Source organism: Rissa tridactyla, chromosome 5 (assembly GCF_028500815.1).
Source record: "Rissa tridactyla isolate bRisTri1 chromosome 5, bRisTri1.patW.cur.20221130, whole genome shotgun sequence".
NCBI lineage: Eukaryota > Metazoa > Chordata > Aves > Charadriiformes > Laridae > Rissa > Rissa tridactyla.
The window spans coordinates 70,389,716-70,408,509 of record NC_071470.1 but is presented as its reverse complement, the minus strand read 5'-3'; the positions used below and the strand labels follow the sequence as shown (position 1 = coordinate 70,408,509).

Sequence of the window (18,794 nt, the reverse complement as noted above, 5' to 3'; positions counted from 1 at the left end):
TCTGAAACCTTCCAGTTTTTCATATTTTGAATTTCTACATCCACTGTCTTGCAGGCAATTAAGCACATCCAGCTTCTGGATGTGACTAAGTAGCGAAGTATTAGTGAAACTTACTTCCTTCAATGTGAACAAAGTTGTCCATACCCCTTAACAAGAAAGCATGAGCTGATAGATATTTTATTCCTGTGTTTATACAAGTAGGGAGATACAATTCCTGTTGTCCAAGTTCCTTATCCACCAAAGTGCACAGGGATGGAGTTGCTGTCAGCTAAAAATGTGATTACTTGTTATTGTCTTGAAATTACTTAAGACTTACACTTAGTACATTCCTGTGTGTCATAAGCACAGTTTTGAATGGTAACTTTCTTGCATATAAATGTTGACTTTTTTTTTTTCCTGGCTGTTAGTAGCTGTAAGGTGAGCATGTAGGTCTACCTGGCTGTCTTGACAGCTGAGCTTGTGGTTTAAAAAATGCAATGAAGCTTAGTCTCTGTACAAGCTTAGCAGTTTAAAAAAAAATAAAAAAAAATAGGCAAATAAATATATTTGCTGTTTGGAGATCTGTTTCTATATACTTTTTTCTACTTTTTTCATGCCAGAGAAACATAAGTTATCCGCAGTTTCATGTGGTTCTGTTACATTACAGTAAATATTTCTTGCCTCATTGGGCCACCCACCACTCTCTTGAGTAGATTTTGTATCCCTCTTCGTTAGCCTTCTGCCTGGAAAGGAGGCTTTAAAAGAGATTAAAAAGTTAAGTGCATGTTTACTTTTTTCCCCTATTGACTGTCTTTTTTTCCCCTGAGATAGTTAGATTTTATTAATGTGGCAAATCAATTAAGTGTTCAGCATAAAACACTGGAAATTGTGTAATTTAAACAGATGGAACTGCAGCTCTTTTGGGGAAAATTACATTCCTCCTTAAAGACAGTGTTATGCTTTAATACTATACTTGTATAAACAAGTTGGGCACAGGTCAAAATGATAGCTTTATAAATTTATTGTAATTACTTACATTATAATCTTGAAAGTGCATAGGCTTGGCCTTTTTTAAACTGCCTGGAATCCCTTGGGCATCGAGCGATACTCTCTCTGTGTATGATCAGAGAGAGCGAAGAACCAGAATAATGTGTGCAGCTGTTGGAGTCCATTTGATGTGAATTGGCAAACGCTGTGCTAAGTCTGTGCTCACAGCAGTAAATACACACCGCTTAGAAAACTGGTATTAAACCAAGAGCTCGACATTTTATACTATTTTTTTGTTCATGTCGGACACATGGTGTTAGTCAAAAATTACACACGCAGATTACTGGAATGCACTTATTCAAGGAGTCCACATATCTTAGGCAAAACTTCATTCTGCCTGTAGGGGGTAGAGAGAACAACTTGGATAAGAGTCAAAGACTCCGGTTCGTGACTGGAAGATGCAATCAGTAGACAATCCTCACTGAATTACTTGGCAAACAGTAAGGCAGCAAACTACGAATGCGTCTTTTCCAAAGGATCTAAGTGTGACCTCCTGTTGACACAGGTCTGGATCTTCAGAGGTCTTTAGTGTCTCAGTGCACCTTTTGATCTGGATCTAAACTGACAAACTATTTTTAACTGCAATTTATTGCTGCGGACCTAACTGCTTGCAGAGAAGCGTGGGTAAATTTCTAACACGAGCAGATACACAGGACAAAGCAACGTGAGTAGGCAGTAATTTCAGTGCTCGGTATGTAAGCTGAATCTACAGTGTTGCTAAACTACACTGCATGAGATTTCCACTTCAATTTGAGTAAGTTTTAATGAAGTTTTATTGAACGTCGAATTGTGTGCCTACTTAAAATGCCTTTACTTGTCCTTTGGCTTGTCTCCGCTAGAAAAATTTCTGCTGGAGAATACAGCGGAGTCCCCTAGTGGAAAAACGCTGACAGAAGGAATTCTTGTTAACACTGCTATTCCACCTCTCCAAATAACGTGAGCTGACAGGAGTGCTCTGCTGTTGGCAGAGCTGTGTCTGCCTGAGAGCTTTGTGCAGTCACAGCTGGCTGGAGAGTGCCTTTTTTGTCCATGCCTCTGGCTGGAAAGAGCTCGGCTGGCCGAAACTTAGCACAGAAGCTACCCTTGGATGTCACGGCTTCAATGTGAGAATGGGCAATCTCGCTTGCAGGTCTTGTTCATTATCTGATGAGATCACAAACAAATTTAATTCCTTACAGTCAGGATCAGATAAGTGAAGTCTAAAAATGCCTGAATTTTTGTGTATATAAATAATGGTCATTAAATTGTGTTCCTAAAAAGTCTTGAGTTGTGCTAGGAGTACGAGCTGTCAAAAGTTTGAGGTACTGAATTTACCAGTTGGAGGTGATTCATACTCGATACTATTCCATGATTTCTGTGCTGGGGAAAATTGCTTCTCAATTCTTGCTTGTGACCTAGGTGCTAGGACTACTGAAACTTGAGAGGGGGAGAGAGATTCCTTATGGTCAGATGGATGCAGTGGGTACCCTTTACTTTTTTCTGCTGGAGCTGTGAAGCTGTTGTGTACAGGGATGTCTCTTTGGGCACTAAGTGGTTGCTTGATCCTTCTAGTAATGGCTTAAGAATATAGATCTGTCCAGGTGTGTGTGGCGTTAACGAAGGAGCTCCAACACGTGATCTCTGTGTAGGATGTGCTTTGCTTTAATTGGCACAGCTGCTCTTCCCGTGCAGCTCTGGTGTGACCCTGGGAAGGAGCAGCACAGGGACTGACTCAGCTGGGAAGCTTGGAGAACATGTGCTGGGGGTCTGGCAGGACAGGTGATGGTACCAAAGCAGGTGGCTCTTCAGGTGGGAGAGGACACAACCCTAAAATGTGGTGATGATGATGATGTGGTTTTGTTTTTTTTTTAATTAAGAAAGCGATACAACTTTCTTCCGCACAGATCTGCTAGATTTGGTGAAGGATGGGGCCTCTGGCTAACTGGAAGAGGCATCTAAAGTTCCCTCGGAGTCTGGGAGAGGAGGGGCATGGCATTCGAGACAGACTCAAGTTTTCTGGCAAAAATACCGGCTAGAGTTGGTAGCCCGGGAATCTGCCAAGGAGAAAACTTGTTCAGTGTGTTCGTGGTTGCCCGGGTGAGTGCCATCGGGCTCAGCCCGAGAGAACAGCTGTCCCGAAAAGAGGCTTTATCGGTACGCGGGGAGATGGGGAGGGGGGGGAAGGCGGCGGGGCTGCGCCGGGGCGACCGGCTGCGCTCGGATCTGCGCGACTCCTTGTCCCGGTTTCCCCTCGGGCCATGCGGGGCGGCGGGACGGGACGTGGCGGCGCTGCTCTACCCCGGGCGCCCGGCGGAGACCCGCCGCCTCCCCCCGCCCGCGGGCGGCCCCGCGCTGCGGCGGCGGCGAAGTGCCGGCGCGGCACTTCCTGTCTGAGGCCGGCGGCGGAAGGATCGCGTGCGCCGCGCCGCCCCGCAGGAAGCGCTCCCGCCGCCGACCGCCGCTCCCGCTGCTGCCCCGCCGCCCTGCCTGCCGCCCCGCCGGGAGCGCGCCCCCGCCGCCGGCCTCCCCCCTTCCCCTTCCCTTCCCCCGCCGTCCGCCCGCCCGCCGGTCAATGTGAAGCCGTTCCGGCGGCGTAAACATGGCGACGTCCCTGCATGAGGGGCCCACCAACCAGCTCGACCTCCTCATCCGGGCCGGTAAGCGGCAGAGCGGCGGGAGCGGGGAAGGAGGGCGGGTGGAGGAGGGTGGTTGGCGGCGGTGCGGGGGAAGCCGCGGCGCACGCCGCGCTCCGGCGGCGGGCGGGGAAGCAATGGAGGGCAATCAGGAAGTGATCACCTTGGTAGCCGCCGAGCCGGCGTGCGGCCATCGGCACCGGCGGCACCTGCCTCCGGGGCGGGCGGGCGGCCCCGTTACCGCCGTTATCGCGGTGGCGGAAGTTGTGGCGGGGCGGGCGGAGGAGTTTTGCGGGGGTTTGCGCGTCCGCAGCGAGAACCAGGAAGTGTGTGTGTGCGTGTGCGAGATTGTTGTCCTCCCGCCTCCCCCGGCCCGGCCCTCCCCTCCTGCCGCCGCCACGCCGTCTGAGCGGGCAGGCCGCGGACCGGCTCCCCCCCCCCCCCCGCCCTCCCCGGTGCCCTTTTAAACTCGGCGGCGGCGGGAGGAGGCGCCCGCGGCCCACGTGTGCGGGGCGGGGGGGGGGGAGCGCGGCGGGGGAGCCCCCCCTCCCCCACGCGCGGTGCGTAGCGGAAGCGGCGCGTCCCCCCGGCTCGGACCCCCCCCGCGCGCCGATGGGGGCAGCCGCCGTTGGCGGGCGGAGGGCGGCGGGGCGGGGCGGGGCGCAGCGTCCGCCAATGGGCGCGCAGCTGGCGGCGGAGCGGCGGCTCCGCGCGGCGCTGACGGGGCGCGCACGGAATTGGAGGGAAGCGGAGTGTAAACACGGAAGTGGCGGCGGCGCTGCCGCCGGCGGGCCGCACGTGGCCGCCCCTCCGCACGGCCCGCGAGCCCCGGCCGCTGCCGGGACAAGCGCCCTTTACCCGAGCTCGGGGACGCGTCCGGAACCGGGCGGGGCTTGGCCTCTTTGGGTTTTGTTAAATCCGCTGCTTGTAACAACGGGACGCACCGGTGATCCCGGGATTTGTGTTTTAACGTCAGCGCTGCAGAAAACATGAGCGAGGTTACGCCGCCCAAACAGGATGTCAGACCTTCAGTTCTGCGTCGTACCATCTGTGATGGTGATTTTTGTCTTTACAACGTGGAGCTCAACTTTTTAAAGTTGCCCTTGGAAATCATAGGCAGCAGTACAGTGCGTAAGCACTATAGGTAATTAGTTGTGCGGTTAGTGCCTGGACACAAGCTAATTAAGAGTATACCTTAATACTGGGTTTGCCTTGACACAGCAGTAGGTTTGTACGAGCTTGAACGTGCACTAAAGGTGAATGCTCTCTCATTTACCAATGTATTAAGATACCCTTCTAAACAAGAGGGGCAAGTCACCTAATCTTTGTAATGGTTTAGTTTGTTTAATGTGGAAAAACACCCAGGGTTTTTGTAGGGAGGGGAACAAACCCCATACATGCGCAGAACCACCACACCACTTGCCCCCAAAGAACTCTGCTACGGAACAGAAAAAGCAGAGCATGTCATAAGCGTTTAGACACTCTGCTGTGTAGGATGGAGAAGACAGCTTCGCTTTCCAGGTAGAACACAGCTCCGATTTCTGCAGGACTCGCTACTGCAGGAGATTTCAGTTAGGTTTTTAATTTTGATTGTTGATTAATAGAACACGTTGAAGTTGTTGATTATTGTGTCAACAGCTTCTTAAGTCAGTGTAACCAGATTGCTTGTGAGCCAACCCTTAGATAAATAACAAATGACCTTTGTATTGCTCTTCCTGATGTCCGTAGCCCAGCCAACTTAATTCTTTTTTTTTTTTTTTTGATATTTGCATTGCAGTGAGGGATACAGATACTTATGCGCGTCTAGTATTCCCATCATCGTACTATCAGGATACTGTATCTCTTTACTTATGTATGTAGATGCTATCACGTGGATTTAAGAGAGGAATCCTCTATCCTGAGGGAGTATATTAATTATACCTTGCCTTTTCCTGTGACTCCTGGCCTCAGTGTTGAGAAAACTTCAGAGTGTTTGGTAACTGTGGGAAGAAAGCTGGACCAAAATTGTTACCACTTAAGGTTATCTTAATTGCTGGTAAGAGCAACTCCTAAATGACTTTACAGAGATATGCTTTGGCTTTCTAGCTAATATTTCTCTCAATATTGGGCTGATAACATATGGCTCACAGGGAGACAAGTGTTTTGAGATGATCGCGTACATCTTCATTATTGATCGTGGATACGCAGTGGGTTATGCATCGTCCTTAGATTGTATGCAGCTGAAAGTCTTTTGAACGAGCAAAGCCAGGTTTAGGGAAATACGAAAAAATCCAAGGAATTGTTCTTCAGTTTCTGAACAAATGTCTGCCATAAAACAAGCAGTAAAATGAAAAGCTCTCTTTTCCAGTCAAGTGTTGCATACAGAAAGATTTCTGGGTATTACCTGTACAGGCAATTCAACTGTTTTTAATTAAAACGTGGCTTAAGCACTGTTACTACCTTCCACTGCTGTTTACCATGGTCTTTTAAATGCTGAGATAAAACAAGCGTGTGAATGCCAATAAACTTTAATGAGGTCTGTTAGCATGTGTGTAGTCACTGTTGACTGAGTTCCATGCTTGGAATTGTGAATTCTTCGTTAAAGTACTGCTCTGGTTGCCTGATAGTATTAAAGGATAAGCTATTGTAAATCAGGTGGTACAGTTAAGTGTTGACCTTGTAAATGCAGACATTGATAGCTCCTCAGATAAAGAGAAGGGAGCTGTGTCGCAGTTTCAGAAAGTACCATTTTGAAAATTTCAGTCCATTTTTTTTTCCTCTCATCACTTGCTTTAATTAATTTTTGTTACTCTTGTTTTATGTTAAAACTGGGGGCAATGTTTCAAAATGGATATGTTGCCAGTATTCTTTTCTGTAAAGCTAAAGTACAGCCCTATCAGACTTAATTACCAAGTTTGGTATTTTTTAACAGCTGTTGAGAGCCTTGAATAATCTACTGTACACCCTATTTGTTTAGAAAGTGGAGCTAGAAGACATTAGGTCAACATGAAGATAGATATCAACTAGCGTAGTTAACTGTTCACATTTTAAAAATTAAAATTACTTTATTTTCTAAGAGGATTTTTATTTTCTGAAAACAGACCAGAAGCTTTTTTTAATGAACTATTTTAAAATGAAGTGCTAAGTAATCAGATTTCTTCATAACAACAGTAAGATGAGGTTTGGTTTAAAAGAATGAAAGATGAGTGGTGGTGTGAGCTCTGATGTGTTCTTGATCAGTAAATGGCAGTTCTCATGTCACTCAGCTACCAAAGTCTGGAAAATTTACTTCCAGCCGCGTAAACTACTTTATACTTTACTTCGTTCAGGCGAGGGATACTCTTCTTTAAATGAACATATAAGGTAACAGAGCTACATCTTAAGTTGTTTACTCAAGCAATACAGTCTGGTTTAGCTTTGTGAATCTTGTATATGCGCACAGTGGTACCGTGGTTCATAATACAAGTATAATAGAAAATTTGTGAATCGGGCATTTTTAAAGAAACAGGTTGTACACGTTATTCTTTGGTTAGAAATTTTTCTGCCCGCTGTGATACTGTGCTTGTGCATCGCAACCTTGTATTTCCCGAGAGAAGGTTAAGGTTGCTGTGATGATGTATGCTTGCATGGCACAAGCTTTACGAGCCTGAAAGGTATGGCATAGTAAATAACTGCCAGTGGTTTTCTGTGGTGATGGTGTTTGACTGAAGTGGACTTTTTTTTTTTTTTTTATTGCGGAATCCTACTCCTTTGGTTTGCTTTTTTCCAGTCTGTCTTTATTGTGAGAAGTGCTACCAAGTGTTGTGATACCAGCATGGTTTAGTTGATGACGCTTGATGTAGTCACCTGCAAGAACAACTGCCTGGTTTTCCCTTGTCCCATCCCCTTTCTGAGAGAACCTCTTTCCCCACTTCATCTTTTGGGGTATCTTTCCTAGTTGTATTTTTTGTCAGTATCACACCTCCAGACTGAGCACTCTGTCTTCTCCTAGTTAGACATTTTCTAGCATGGCAAAAAGACATTTTATGTGAAATTTGTATTGAGATACAAATTGAGATATGAATTTGCACTTGTCTCTTCCAAATGTGCTGGTGCAATAATGTTTCCTGAGCGCAACTGAAAACTTCTGAGCTAAAATCTTGCACTGGCGAAAGGAGAATGTAGCTAGCTGAGAAGACTTCAAACTTGGTAATAGCACTTATTTTAGTAAGCATTTTAATAGATGTTTTTTTGGCAATGTTAGGTTAGTTTGTTAACTGTCATGATAGACAGGCAGCACGTGTGTTCCAGCAAAAGCCAGAAGTGTTACTATTTTTTGCTTGATGTTTTTTTAAGTGGCAATTTTAGTGGAGTCCTAAGTAACTGATGTTGGAAAAACGTTTGTGAAGTTTGTATTTTCAAATGTCAGAGGCTGTTGAGGACGAGATGGTGCTATTTTTATTGGAAGTGGAGGGGTTGCTTGGGGCAAAGGTTGGGTTGCTTCTTATCTCCTTGGCTCTGTTGTTAGGGTATTGCAGCCTTAGTCCCTGATGCTGGGGGGGTTTGCCTCTCCTGTCCCTCCACTCTAGCCCCTCAGCAGGATGCCATAATACTGGAAAAGTGCAAAGATGGCTTTTGGCTATCTTTTTTTGCCTCATTCCTGCTCTCTGCTATAAATACCTCTTACTTACAGGGAACAGTTTTGATGCTACACTACAGTAAATACTTTGGATACAAAAGTAGGAAACTTTTGTATGCTTTTAAGCATTTAGGAATAGATGACTTGAATAAGCTAATTCAGTATGCTCTTACATTTGAAATTTGGCAGCTGTTCTTTGAGTTTCTTTATAGAAGTCTTTTATGTACTGAACCTGATATCTGCGCAGAAGCAAGCTAACTAGTTGTCCCAAAAATGGTAACCAGCAGAAACAGAAATGAATCTTGTACAGCTCTCTGCTGTGGGGGAGGCAGAGGTGTCGGTGAAAAAGCTTTGCTGACCTGCTTTAAATCTTTTTTTCATACTTTAGAATAATAATATGTTAAATGCTGATTTGGACTTTCTAATTTCAGTATTGGTGTAGAATTGATACATTTATAATGACTAGATGACTATTGTTTCTGTATTCTGAAGATCACTGGAAAGTTTTATCCAGTAGATGAGGGGAAACTTAGTCATAGATTTCTGTGCAACTGAAACTTCTCTTTAGAAAGAAAAATGTTTAGGTGGAGGGTTTCCTGCAGGGCAGGACCACTCAGTTTCAGTGCAGGTCTGACTCGGGACACCCCCAAACTGCTACTTGGGAAAGAAACAGTAGCTTATCCAGGCACGGGGAGCACCCAGCACCTGCAGCTGGGGAAAGGGCTCAGGGTGCAAAACTCTTGCTGATTGCCACCAGGGGACAGAAGGTGCAGTAGAGAGAGAGAGACCCTTTCCTGTAGCCTGATTTTCTGTGCTCTTAGGTAGGCTTTTGTTGTTCCCAGCCTTGGGTGAAGTGGTGGTGGAATGTCAGCTTTATCAGGCATCTGCTATTCCAAAAGATAAAGCCCCCTAAATAGCATCCCGGGAGAGGGCGGCAGTGGGAATCCCAGCTGGTTCAGCGAGACATTTCAGTCGCCCAGAATTTTAAATTTGTGCATCTTCCAGATTTTGTTCTCTTTTAGGTTCTGGTTTATATGTTTAGTCTGCTGGCTAGTAGGTTTTTCAAGTTTTTAACCCTTGCATTTAAATAAACTGCAATATGCTGGAAGGTTTTTTTTCCCCATGTGTGCCTGCGTGAACCTGTTTGTATCTAGTGTTTTCTTGGGTCAGAAGCAGCACTAGCAGTATTTTTTCCCTGCTTTTCACTAAACAAATGTCAGGTTGTTTCTTAGTATCCTGTTTTCAGTAACAGGATAGGTGCCTTGAAGTTCTCGTAGAGAATCATTGCCGAATCCTCTTTAGTTCTCTGACGCCGGAGATAGATGACCCTGCTTACGCTAAAGATAGATTTCCTGGGCTGCCGGCTGCCTGGCTGGAGCGGTTCAGCTTCGAGCAGATGGCCATAAATGGAAAGAGCAACTGGAGAGAGCCGGCCCGGCGTACCTTAGCCAGCGTGGGGATGATGTGCAACAGGTGTTTCTGCACTCACCGCTTTTAAAAACCTTTCCGAGGGTGAGGAATATAGAGTTGGCTGTGAATAGGATTGTAGTTTTAATTGATAAGTTAGGAGGTTTCTTAGTGTTGCTGCCGTGTTCGAGTTGCTGTGGTCTGCGCTGTGGCAAACTTAAATGCGCTGTCTTGAAGTTACTTCAAATTATTGTTGATTAATTACTTAGTTTTCATAAACTTTCAGAACTTGAAAAAAAGAGATGTTTTTACCTTATTCTTTAGTTATCGCTTAAAAAAACCCAAACCCTGCATAGTGTTTGTTGTGCTTTGTGTTTTGTTTTTTAACAACCAAGCCTGCTAAACCCAACTCACAGATATTTTTAATGTCAGAAAATCAAACTGTTTATATCTGTTTTGCAAACTAATCTTGTGTTTGTGTGTATACATATATATATATTTATCCAAATAGACTGAAAATCGGGAGAGAGGTTACCTTTAGATTTTAATGGGATAATAGTTGAAGATGGTACTACTTCCCTGCTCTCTGTTTTAGTTTGTAACTGTCCTTATTACAATCTGGTTTGTTCTGGTTCACTTGAAAGCAGAAGACAAATCCCAGAAGTCTGCTTCTGTAAGCTCTTGAATGCTTCATAGAAATGAGGAGCTTGGTTGTGAACCAGAAATCTAATCCAAGAAGTGACAGTGTTGATTCTGCTTGTCCCATGTCTTTCTAAATATTTCTGTTGATAGGAAGGTATAAAAGGTGTGAAGGCACCTGACAATTTGGGATTTTCATGTTTGAGACTGAGTAGTGCAGTTGTACAGCAATACATGTGGTGTTTTATAAGTATTCTGTTCTCATCAATTTATTTTTTTTTCAATCATTCTACAGTGGAAGCATCAGTTCATGGAAGTAATGTGCACTGCACGGATAAGACAATTGAAGCTGCAGAGGCCTTGCTTCATATGGAGTCTCCTACCTGCCTGAGAGATGCCAGGAGTCCTGGTATGTCAGCCACGGCTTCTGCTCCGTGAGCCGTTTCTCCTTCCACTAATTAGTAGAACAAGCAGATTAGGAAACCTGCTTCTGTGGAGAACTGTATGCTGTTACTTATTTCAAAGCTACCAATTTGTTGATTTCTCCCCCCTGTAACAAGCATACTTACAGATTAAATCATTTATCTGAGAGAGGTTGTTGGGTAGAGATCCTTGAGTAGCCACATGTTTAAAATAAACTTTTCCGTCTGAACATTAGGAAACGCTTTTTTACTGTGCGCGTGACCGAACGCTGGCAGAGGTTGTCTAGAGAGGCTGTGGAGTCTCCATCCTTGGAGGTACTCAAAAGCCCTCCGAACATGGTCCTGGGCAAGCAGTTCTAGGTGGCCCCACTTCAGCAGGGGGTTGCACTAGATGATCTCCAGAGGTCACTTCTAACCTCAACCATTCTGTGGTTCTATGAATTTGACATTTTAAATTGCTAAAATAAAGAGTTATTTTAAGGGAAAAGTATTTTAATCTGTTTTTCTATTTCAGAAAGAGTATCTGGGTATACTGTGTTACAAAGTGTTATCGGTTTGAAAAAATAAAACTTGATGATTACTTTAGCTTAGTGTTCCTTCTGAAGTTACTTAATATATGTTGGATGAAATAACGGTCAGACTGAAACCCAAAAGCTACAAAATAGGAAATGGAGATGGGAATAAGGATCAAAGATTAAGCTCTAATTTGTTTCATTTAAAGTTGAGTTTAGTTCTAAAGAATATCAGTATGATACTTGTCGTATGCCTAACGATACTGGCAAGCATGCATGGTTTTGGGAATTGGATTGATTTTCTATGTGACAGGTTGTTGGAACAGAATCATGCTATACTATTGCATATGCTTTGTTTAAAATAATTTAATGTAAGATACATTAAAATAATCGGGTAGAAACTTCATCAGATACTCAGATACTCTTTTTTTTTTCTTTTCTTTTCTTTCCTTCCCACATAGTGGAAGTTTTTGTCCCTCCTTGTGTGTCAACCCCAGAATTTATCCATGCAGCCATGAGACCTGACGTGATCACAGAAACTGTGGTGGAGGTATCAACAGAGGAATCTGAACCAATGGATGCATCTCCTGTTCCAACTTCCCCTGATATCCATGAACCAATGAAAAAGAAAAAAGGTTTGTATGGCCCTTCGTAGACACAATCTCAGAATTTATTTCTGATGTGCGCTGCTGCTGGTGATACTGGTGGAGCTAGGTTAGATGATCTGATTTTTCTGCTCATACAATCAGACTGATTGGACTCTGAAATGTGAGTTCTTAGAAAATGAGTCTGCATCAAGAAAAAAGGAAAAAAAAAAATCAAGAGAATGGTCTCTGCCAAGCCATAAAGGAAATTGATGTCTTTGTTGATGTGTTTTTTAAGCATGGTTTACAAAGGGGAGATAGGGTAGAGAAGGATTCGAAGAGGACTTGTGTAGGTAACCATTGGTGTCTGAAATACGGATACATTTGGAGAGTGGGTAGACTCAGTAATCTTCTGGTGAAATGACAGGATAAATACTAGCTTACAAAACCATAAATCAGTTTGCAAAATCAGTACAAAGATCTGCCTTGTGAGAGAAGTATCTTATTTGTCTGATTGGCGTGTCTTGGAGGAGAAACTATTCAGAACAACGTTTGAGTTCTGAGCATTCAGTTACGAAATGAGAAGTTGGCACCTGGTGAGGTTTCTCTCCGGTCTAGCGGTTTTCTTAACAGGCATCAATACAGTTCTCATAACTATAGGAATATGGTTTTATTAGAGCTTCCAGACATGCTAAGATGGACTATATACTTGTAATTTAGAGGAAAAAAAAATGCAATGTAGTGATAAAGTGATATAAATCTAAGATCTGTGGATTTCTGATTTAATAAAAACATGCACACGCAGATAACTGTAACTCTACTGTAAATTACGTGAGCAAGAAAATGGTGATTAAAGCTTTTCTGTAGCTATAGTTGTACACTGCATTTAAACTATTTCTGTATATTCCACTGTCTGTCTGAATGGTCATTACTGGGCAGATCGCATTACAGCGCTGTGCTCAGGAAGTTCAGAAATTTTATGAAGGTTATTTTGTAAATATCTTTTTCCTATTGCAGAACCCAGATCCCTGCTTTTAAGTGTGCAAGGTTATTCGGCCATAGTTACAGAGCCATAACTTCTGTCTTCATAATTAATGCCTTTTGAAATTCAATGTTTAATGAAGAACATTGTTCATCAGCAAAAATTAATGCTCTTGTGCCTGAGGTAGGAGAGTTAATTGTTGCTGCTTGCCTTTAACGGAAGGCAGAAGCACGGGCTGTTGACAGCCTGCTGCCCTGGGGTATGATCCTCTTCCCTGCTTGGGCCTGTTTACCTTGAGTAAAAAGGTCACTGAAGTGTGAAAGGATGAAGGAGCCGCAGGTCTTGCTGGGAGAGGATTTCCCTGGCAGGGGAAGGAAGGCGGCTCCGAGCCTGCCGCCTGCTGAGGAGTCCCCTCCTCAGCCTCCTGGCTCAGGGGCAGGCGGAGGGTCAGAGGAGGTGTGTGGGAGCCCTGCCAGCCCCCAGCGAGCCGGGGGAGGGCAACCCCATGCTGGGCAGCAGGCAGGTGGGGGCTGCGGCGCAGGTAGGCTCCCAGCACCGCATTGCCAAGGCTGCGGGTGCCGTTTTGTAGCCCTCTTAATGCTCCACTGTTTGTGAATCTTGTGCGGCACCACTTGCACGCTGAAGTGGAAGGTGCAAGGTGGAAATGAATGTTTACGATTTCAGTAGTAAGCTTTCTTAGGAAAACTGATGCTTTGACACCCATACTAGAATCCCAGACACAAAGCAGAAGAAGAAATAAAAAAATGCATGCGTTTCTTCTTTCAGCAAAGCCAAACTATAAAATGCTTTTATTCTGCATATGATTAATACTTCCCCTCCGCCCCCGTGTTTTATGTGCAGCTGGCCGTAAACCGAAGACCCAACAATCGACTATATCGGATGGGTCTCCAGATCTAGGCATAAAGAAGAAACCTAGAGAAGGCAAAGGTATATTTTTCTGTTTATCAAGTCTTTGAAAATATGCAGTGTGTATTTATTGTATCTGTCACAGGAAATATACAGATCTTGAAAAGTTTGGTGGAAGAGATTGTACTGACTTCATAAGAGTTTTCATTTTATTTGGTGTCTTCAAATTTGCACAAGATCTTGCACAAGGATGTGTGGAACTGCTCTAGAAGTGCCCTGTAATACACTCTGCAGTTAATAGGCTTTCTGATTTTTCATTTGCTTTGCTTTGTGTTTATTGACTTGTGCTGTCTTTTGTGTTGTGTGTTAACTTACTGTTAGACACATAGTTTGTTGAGAAAGTATAAGCAGTTTATGGGTGTTTGTAATGGTGATGGTTGAAAATACGTTTTCTTAGTTGATTCACAAATTTTGATGGGAGTATGTTGCTTGCCTAACAGATTCAGTTTGGCTTAAGGGGAAAACCAAATGATGATATGTTTCTTTAGTGGTTGAGTGAGGGATTTTGTTGCGGGAGAGTCATACTTTTCTGATGTTTCTCCTGATAAATAGTGGGTACTTTAATGGACTCCAAGCCCCTGCTGTTCACCCAGCAGGGAGACAGACTAGGCCATTTGCTTACAGGTTACCTTTGAGTTGGCGTACAGCTACAGTTCCACTGGTTATAGGTGAAAAATGTGGATCTCTTTTCCACTTACCTCACTGAAAGTTGTTTGGAGATGTTGCTATGGTTAGGAGAAACAAAGTTTAGTGACTTTCAGTGGCAGCGTACTAGCTGAAAGAGTGCGCAGTGGTCAGCTCCACTATTATTTTGGGATTTGTTTGAAAGCAGGATCTCTGCTGTTCACGTAATTCCTTATCTGGGTTCAGCTCCTGAGCAGTCACATTTGCCACTAGGGCAAGGAAGAATGGTACTGACATCATGCAGATGTTAACTCATGAAAACCAGCGCAAACAGTAATTAAATTTCCCTGCAGTGGCCACTCTCGTTGTTTTCACTTTTGGGTGTAGCAATGGACCTCAGTGAAGATCACCGATCTTTGCATCTGCTGTACTTAAAAGTACATCTTGTTTAATCTTCCTTTTTATTTTTGAGTATTCTTAAAGCCGCCTTAGCTTGCTTTCTAGTTCTGATTTCACTATTACAGCTTTCCATTATCTGAATAGTACTTGTAACGTGTCCCATTTCCTAGTTTACTGCCCAAATAACTTTGAGAAAGGAGGCCCGTATTTGTGTCTTTTCTAGTTTTTGTCTGTACTGGTGATTTCACTCTATAGCTGAAGTGGGAGATGGTACCGCTTTAAGGGTTTTTTTGTTGTGTTTTTTTTTTTTTGTTTTTGTTTTTTTTTTTTTTTCCTGTGGATGCGCGTAATGATCTACTTATGTCTCTTGTTCTCACAAGCTATCTCTTTCCGTATTTTACACTATGGCTGGCATAAAATACTTTTTTGTTTCTTAGTACATGCTAAGTTGATGTCCTGCAAAATATTTTGTTACTGGATTTATTTTTTGTTTTTTATTTTAAAAAATTACTTGCAAATATAGGCTGTTTTGAATGCAGCATGTTTTTGGAAAAACAGGAATTATTCCTAGAGCTCAGTACTGTCAGCAGAGTTAAGTCGTGGAGGAGGAGGAGGACAGCTGGTTGTGCACATTTGGAAAGGGGATTGCTTGTTGTCCGTGTAGGTACCCTTTCCTTTCTGCCTTCCTGATACTTTCTGGTGCAAAGTAAATGCTGCTGTAAATCTGATTTAATTGTGCCCTTCAGTTCCTTATACAGGAGGAACTGGAGACTTCTTAATATTTTTTCATAAAGTGAGATGGTAGTATTTTTTCTGTCCTCAAAGAGTGGATTGACAGTTTGTGCATGGTTTCCCATTCAATATTTTGTTTTTCATTTGGATAAATACTCTTTTTAAAGTGTAGGCAGTTGGAGGGAGCCAAACTGGCTTTGAGCCTCTTCACATAGATGCTGGTTCATTGATGCGCACAATGCCTTGTATCGTTCACATACTTTCTGGCCGTTAATCCTTCTATTTTGAGATGACAGCTAACATTTTTAAGTAGCAGGCAGCTGTAATAATTGTCTAGCCACAAAAAATTCTTTCATTGTGCAAGATCTACAAAAAAAAGTACGTTTGACTACCATGCTGGACTTTAGGGATGCTTAAGAGTAGCACGAATATAAACCTGTTCAGATAATATGTTTTACAGCCATGTCTGGTTTTGCCTCAGGAGTCTGTGAACTTGGATTCATGGTATTAGAAAAGACTGGTTCTAAGAAGAAAGGGTTTAAAAATCGTTCAAAATTGTATTAAACATTCCTAAAATAACCCGTTTGTGTTAAATGCAGCTGTAGCTGGCATAGCAGCCTACCTGAAGTATCACTGGCTTCTGATTAGTATAGGTATTGCATAGTCCTCCTGTGGAAAAAAAGTTATTTAGGTCAACACAGAGTATGAGGCAAAAGAAAAAGCTGCTGAGTCAGCAGCACCGGTCTTGCAGAAAAATTAGGCACTTTAAGGAATGATTTCTCTTGAAATTTCTGTTTACTTTCTAGTACTGAAGTCCACTTTTATTTTTGTAGAGAGTCTGTTGCAGACCTACAGCATTTGGCGGTGGACCCAAAGATTGTATTTCTGAGGAGCTAAGGGGAAAAAAAAAAGATTAGTTCCCTAAAATCTAGGATGATTGCAGGATTCCTGAGTTCTCGTGTTGACTCTTTACCTGTATATGTCCTATTCAGATGTCTCTGAAATCTAGTGGAAGCTGGATTTTGGTAGCTCTTCAGTCAGTACATGCTGTTTTTTGGAATATGTGGTATAAAATATTTGTTCTCTGCCTATGAGGTAGTCTTCTAGAAGATGGAAACTATAATTTGTTTTACTCTGAGGTTTTTCAAAGATAGCTAACTTCTTGGAGTCTGCAACAGTGGTCTCTAACCTGCATTAATGTATTTGAATTGTCTTCAGCATGGCATAACAAGTGCTATGCTGGGCCACTAAATCTAAGGAATTAATAACCGTTTTTCAGGAAAAAAAAATTAATTTATTTTTATTTGGCCTATGTCACTCCTTGGAAGTGTGATCAAGTGAAGAATTGGAATTATCGTTCTGAGGTTATTCTAGTAGCTCTGTTTTAGTTCTGCCTTCTCGGATAACTTGAGGAGTCTTCTCTAGCTGTACAAATTGGAGTGTCATCTGTTTTTATTCCTTCTGCTTCTCTTCCCCTTTTCCTAGATGCAAATGGTGTAGTCAGAGTGCAGACAACCCCCATGCTATGTTTTATGCCATCCTGCCATGTCACTGTCATAAACCCCATCTTGGGGTTTCTCCAGGGGAAATGGTACACCTCTTGAATACCTGAGAAGTACATTAAATTTTTCTTCTGTAGGCTGACTTTGTTCTATATCCCCCTAATTACAGAAAGGTACATGGGATTTCTGCCATATGAATACTTGTAGCAAGAAGTTGGCCTGGCTTTGGACATAGCAGGACGTTGGTTGCTCTGCAACGTATATTTAGCAAGTGTCAGAACATAGGGCTGTCACCAATCGGTGTGAGAGCCCCAGGTCCTGGACAGCAGGTTATGCCACCTTATCACAGTTGAGTTGGTTTGTTCTCAAAGGTTGTATGCCTTTTAAAAATTACTATTTCATAGCCTCCTGTCCTTCAGTGTCATAAAATGCACTGGCATTTCCATTCCCCCTTTAAGCAAATACAGGAAGAAAATTCTGAGCTCTCATTCTGCCTCTGCCGAACAGATGTAGGTTGTAGTCACTTGGAATGCCCTCCCACGCTTCTCTTCCAGAACTGAGAATGGGCGCTGGATTGAACAGGCTCCTGTGCTATATAGCAGATCACTTGGATTCGCTCCTTTTAGAAAGTAAATATTTATAGAAGCTTTACTAAACTTAACAGCATGAATGAATATGTGCAGATTACATTACATACCATCCTCTGTGTAACGTCTCCTCGTAATGCAGATCATTCAGAGTTACCTGTATGTGGAAAACTTTCTGTTATCTCTAAGAGTGCGTTTCTAATATTTAAATGCTTTCTGATTATAGGAAATACAACGTACTTATGGGAGTTTCTTCTGGACCTTCTCCAGGACAAAAATACCTGTCCTCGATATATTAAATGGACTCAGCGAGAGAAGGGAATCTTTAAACTTGTGGACTCGAAAGCTGTCTCCAAACTATGGGGAAAACACAAAAACAAACCTGACATGAATTATGAGACTATGGGAAGAGCTCTGAGGTAAAAATTCTTGTATCCTTGAGTTATCTACTATAATTTTAAATCGGATTCCTAATTTTGCCTGTAGAAATAGACCAGTTCTGAAATCTTAGAAGCTTTACCTTCTTGCTGTCTTAGCTCTTTCAGAAGCATCCGTCTTACAGTTCCTATTGCTTTTTATGTTACCAGTTAATGTGCAATTTAATTCCCAAAATACATATTTAAAAGGTTGGATTTTTTTTCAGCTAGATCCTTCAGATACTCTGCCAGTGTGCTCTGCCAGCTTCTTGCCTTACTGTCTCACACTGTCGGTTTTACTGTGGCTACTTCAGATTTTCTTTTTTGCATAGAATGAGGTTTTTTTTAAAATTTGTCACTGCGTTGGTTACTACTTAATTGTACTTTCCTTGCAGATACTACTATCAAAGAGGAATCCTTGCAAAAGTTGAGGGACAGAGGCTTGTATATCAGTTTAAGGAGATGCCAAAAAATATAGTTGTCATAGATGATGACAAAAGTGAGTCCTGCAGTGAAGATTTGTCAATGCCTACAGATGAAAAGTCATTGGAAAGAGTGTCTTTATCTGCAGAAAACCTTTTAAAAGCAGCAACCTCTGCACGCGGAGGAAAAAATTCCTCTCAATTAAGCTGTACCAGAACAGAAAAAGCAGTCACCAGAGTTGTGAATATTGCCTCACCAGCGCATGATACGTCGTCATCTCGTCCCTCAACTACCACTACTACTGTCCCAGCAACGACAGCTCCCAGGTTTGTATTAATATGGCCTGGGCTTGTCATTTGCTAATGACAAGCAATTTTTTGATTAGGAAGCTGTCTTTTAGCTT

The 18,794-nt window shown here is 43.0% G+C and overlaps 1 protein-coding gene across 21 annotated transcripts in view; it reads left to right on the top strand.

Moving 5' to 3' along the window:
- ELF2 (E74 like ETS transcription factor 2) overlaps positions 1-18,794 on the top strand; it is a 45,334-nt gene that overhangs the window by 17,633 nt on the left and 8,907 nt on the right. For 19 of the 21 annotated variants that reach the window (XR_008466501.1, XR_008466500.1, XR_008466499.1 and 16 more), the window contains 5 exons: positions 10,577-10,690; positions 11,677-11,850; positions 13,643-13,729; positions 17,779-17,971; positions 18,364-18,717. Coding sequence is in view for 5 of the 21 variants with exons in the window: in XM_054201838.1 (XP_054057813.1) it covers positions 10,577-10,690; positions 11,677-11,850; positions 13,643-13,729; positions 17,779-17,971; positions 18,364-18,717 (922 nt within the window). In the remaining 16 variants the exon portion in view is untranslated. Of the gene's footprint in view, positions 1-3,519; positions 3,663-9,586; positions 9,748-10,576; positions 10,691-11,676; positions 11,851-13,642; positions 13,730-17,778; positions 17,972-18,363; positions 18,718-18,794 lie in introns of those variants that run through there. The other 2 variants (XM_054201835.1, XM_054201837.1) reach the window with 2 other exon arrangements.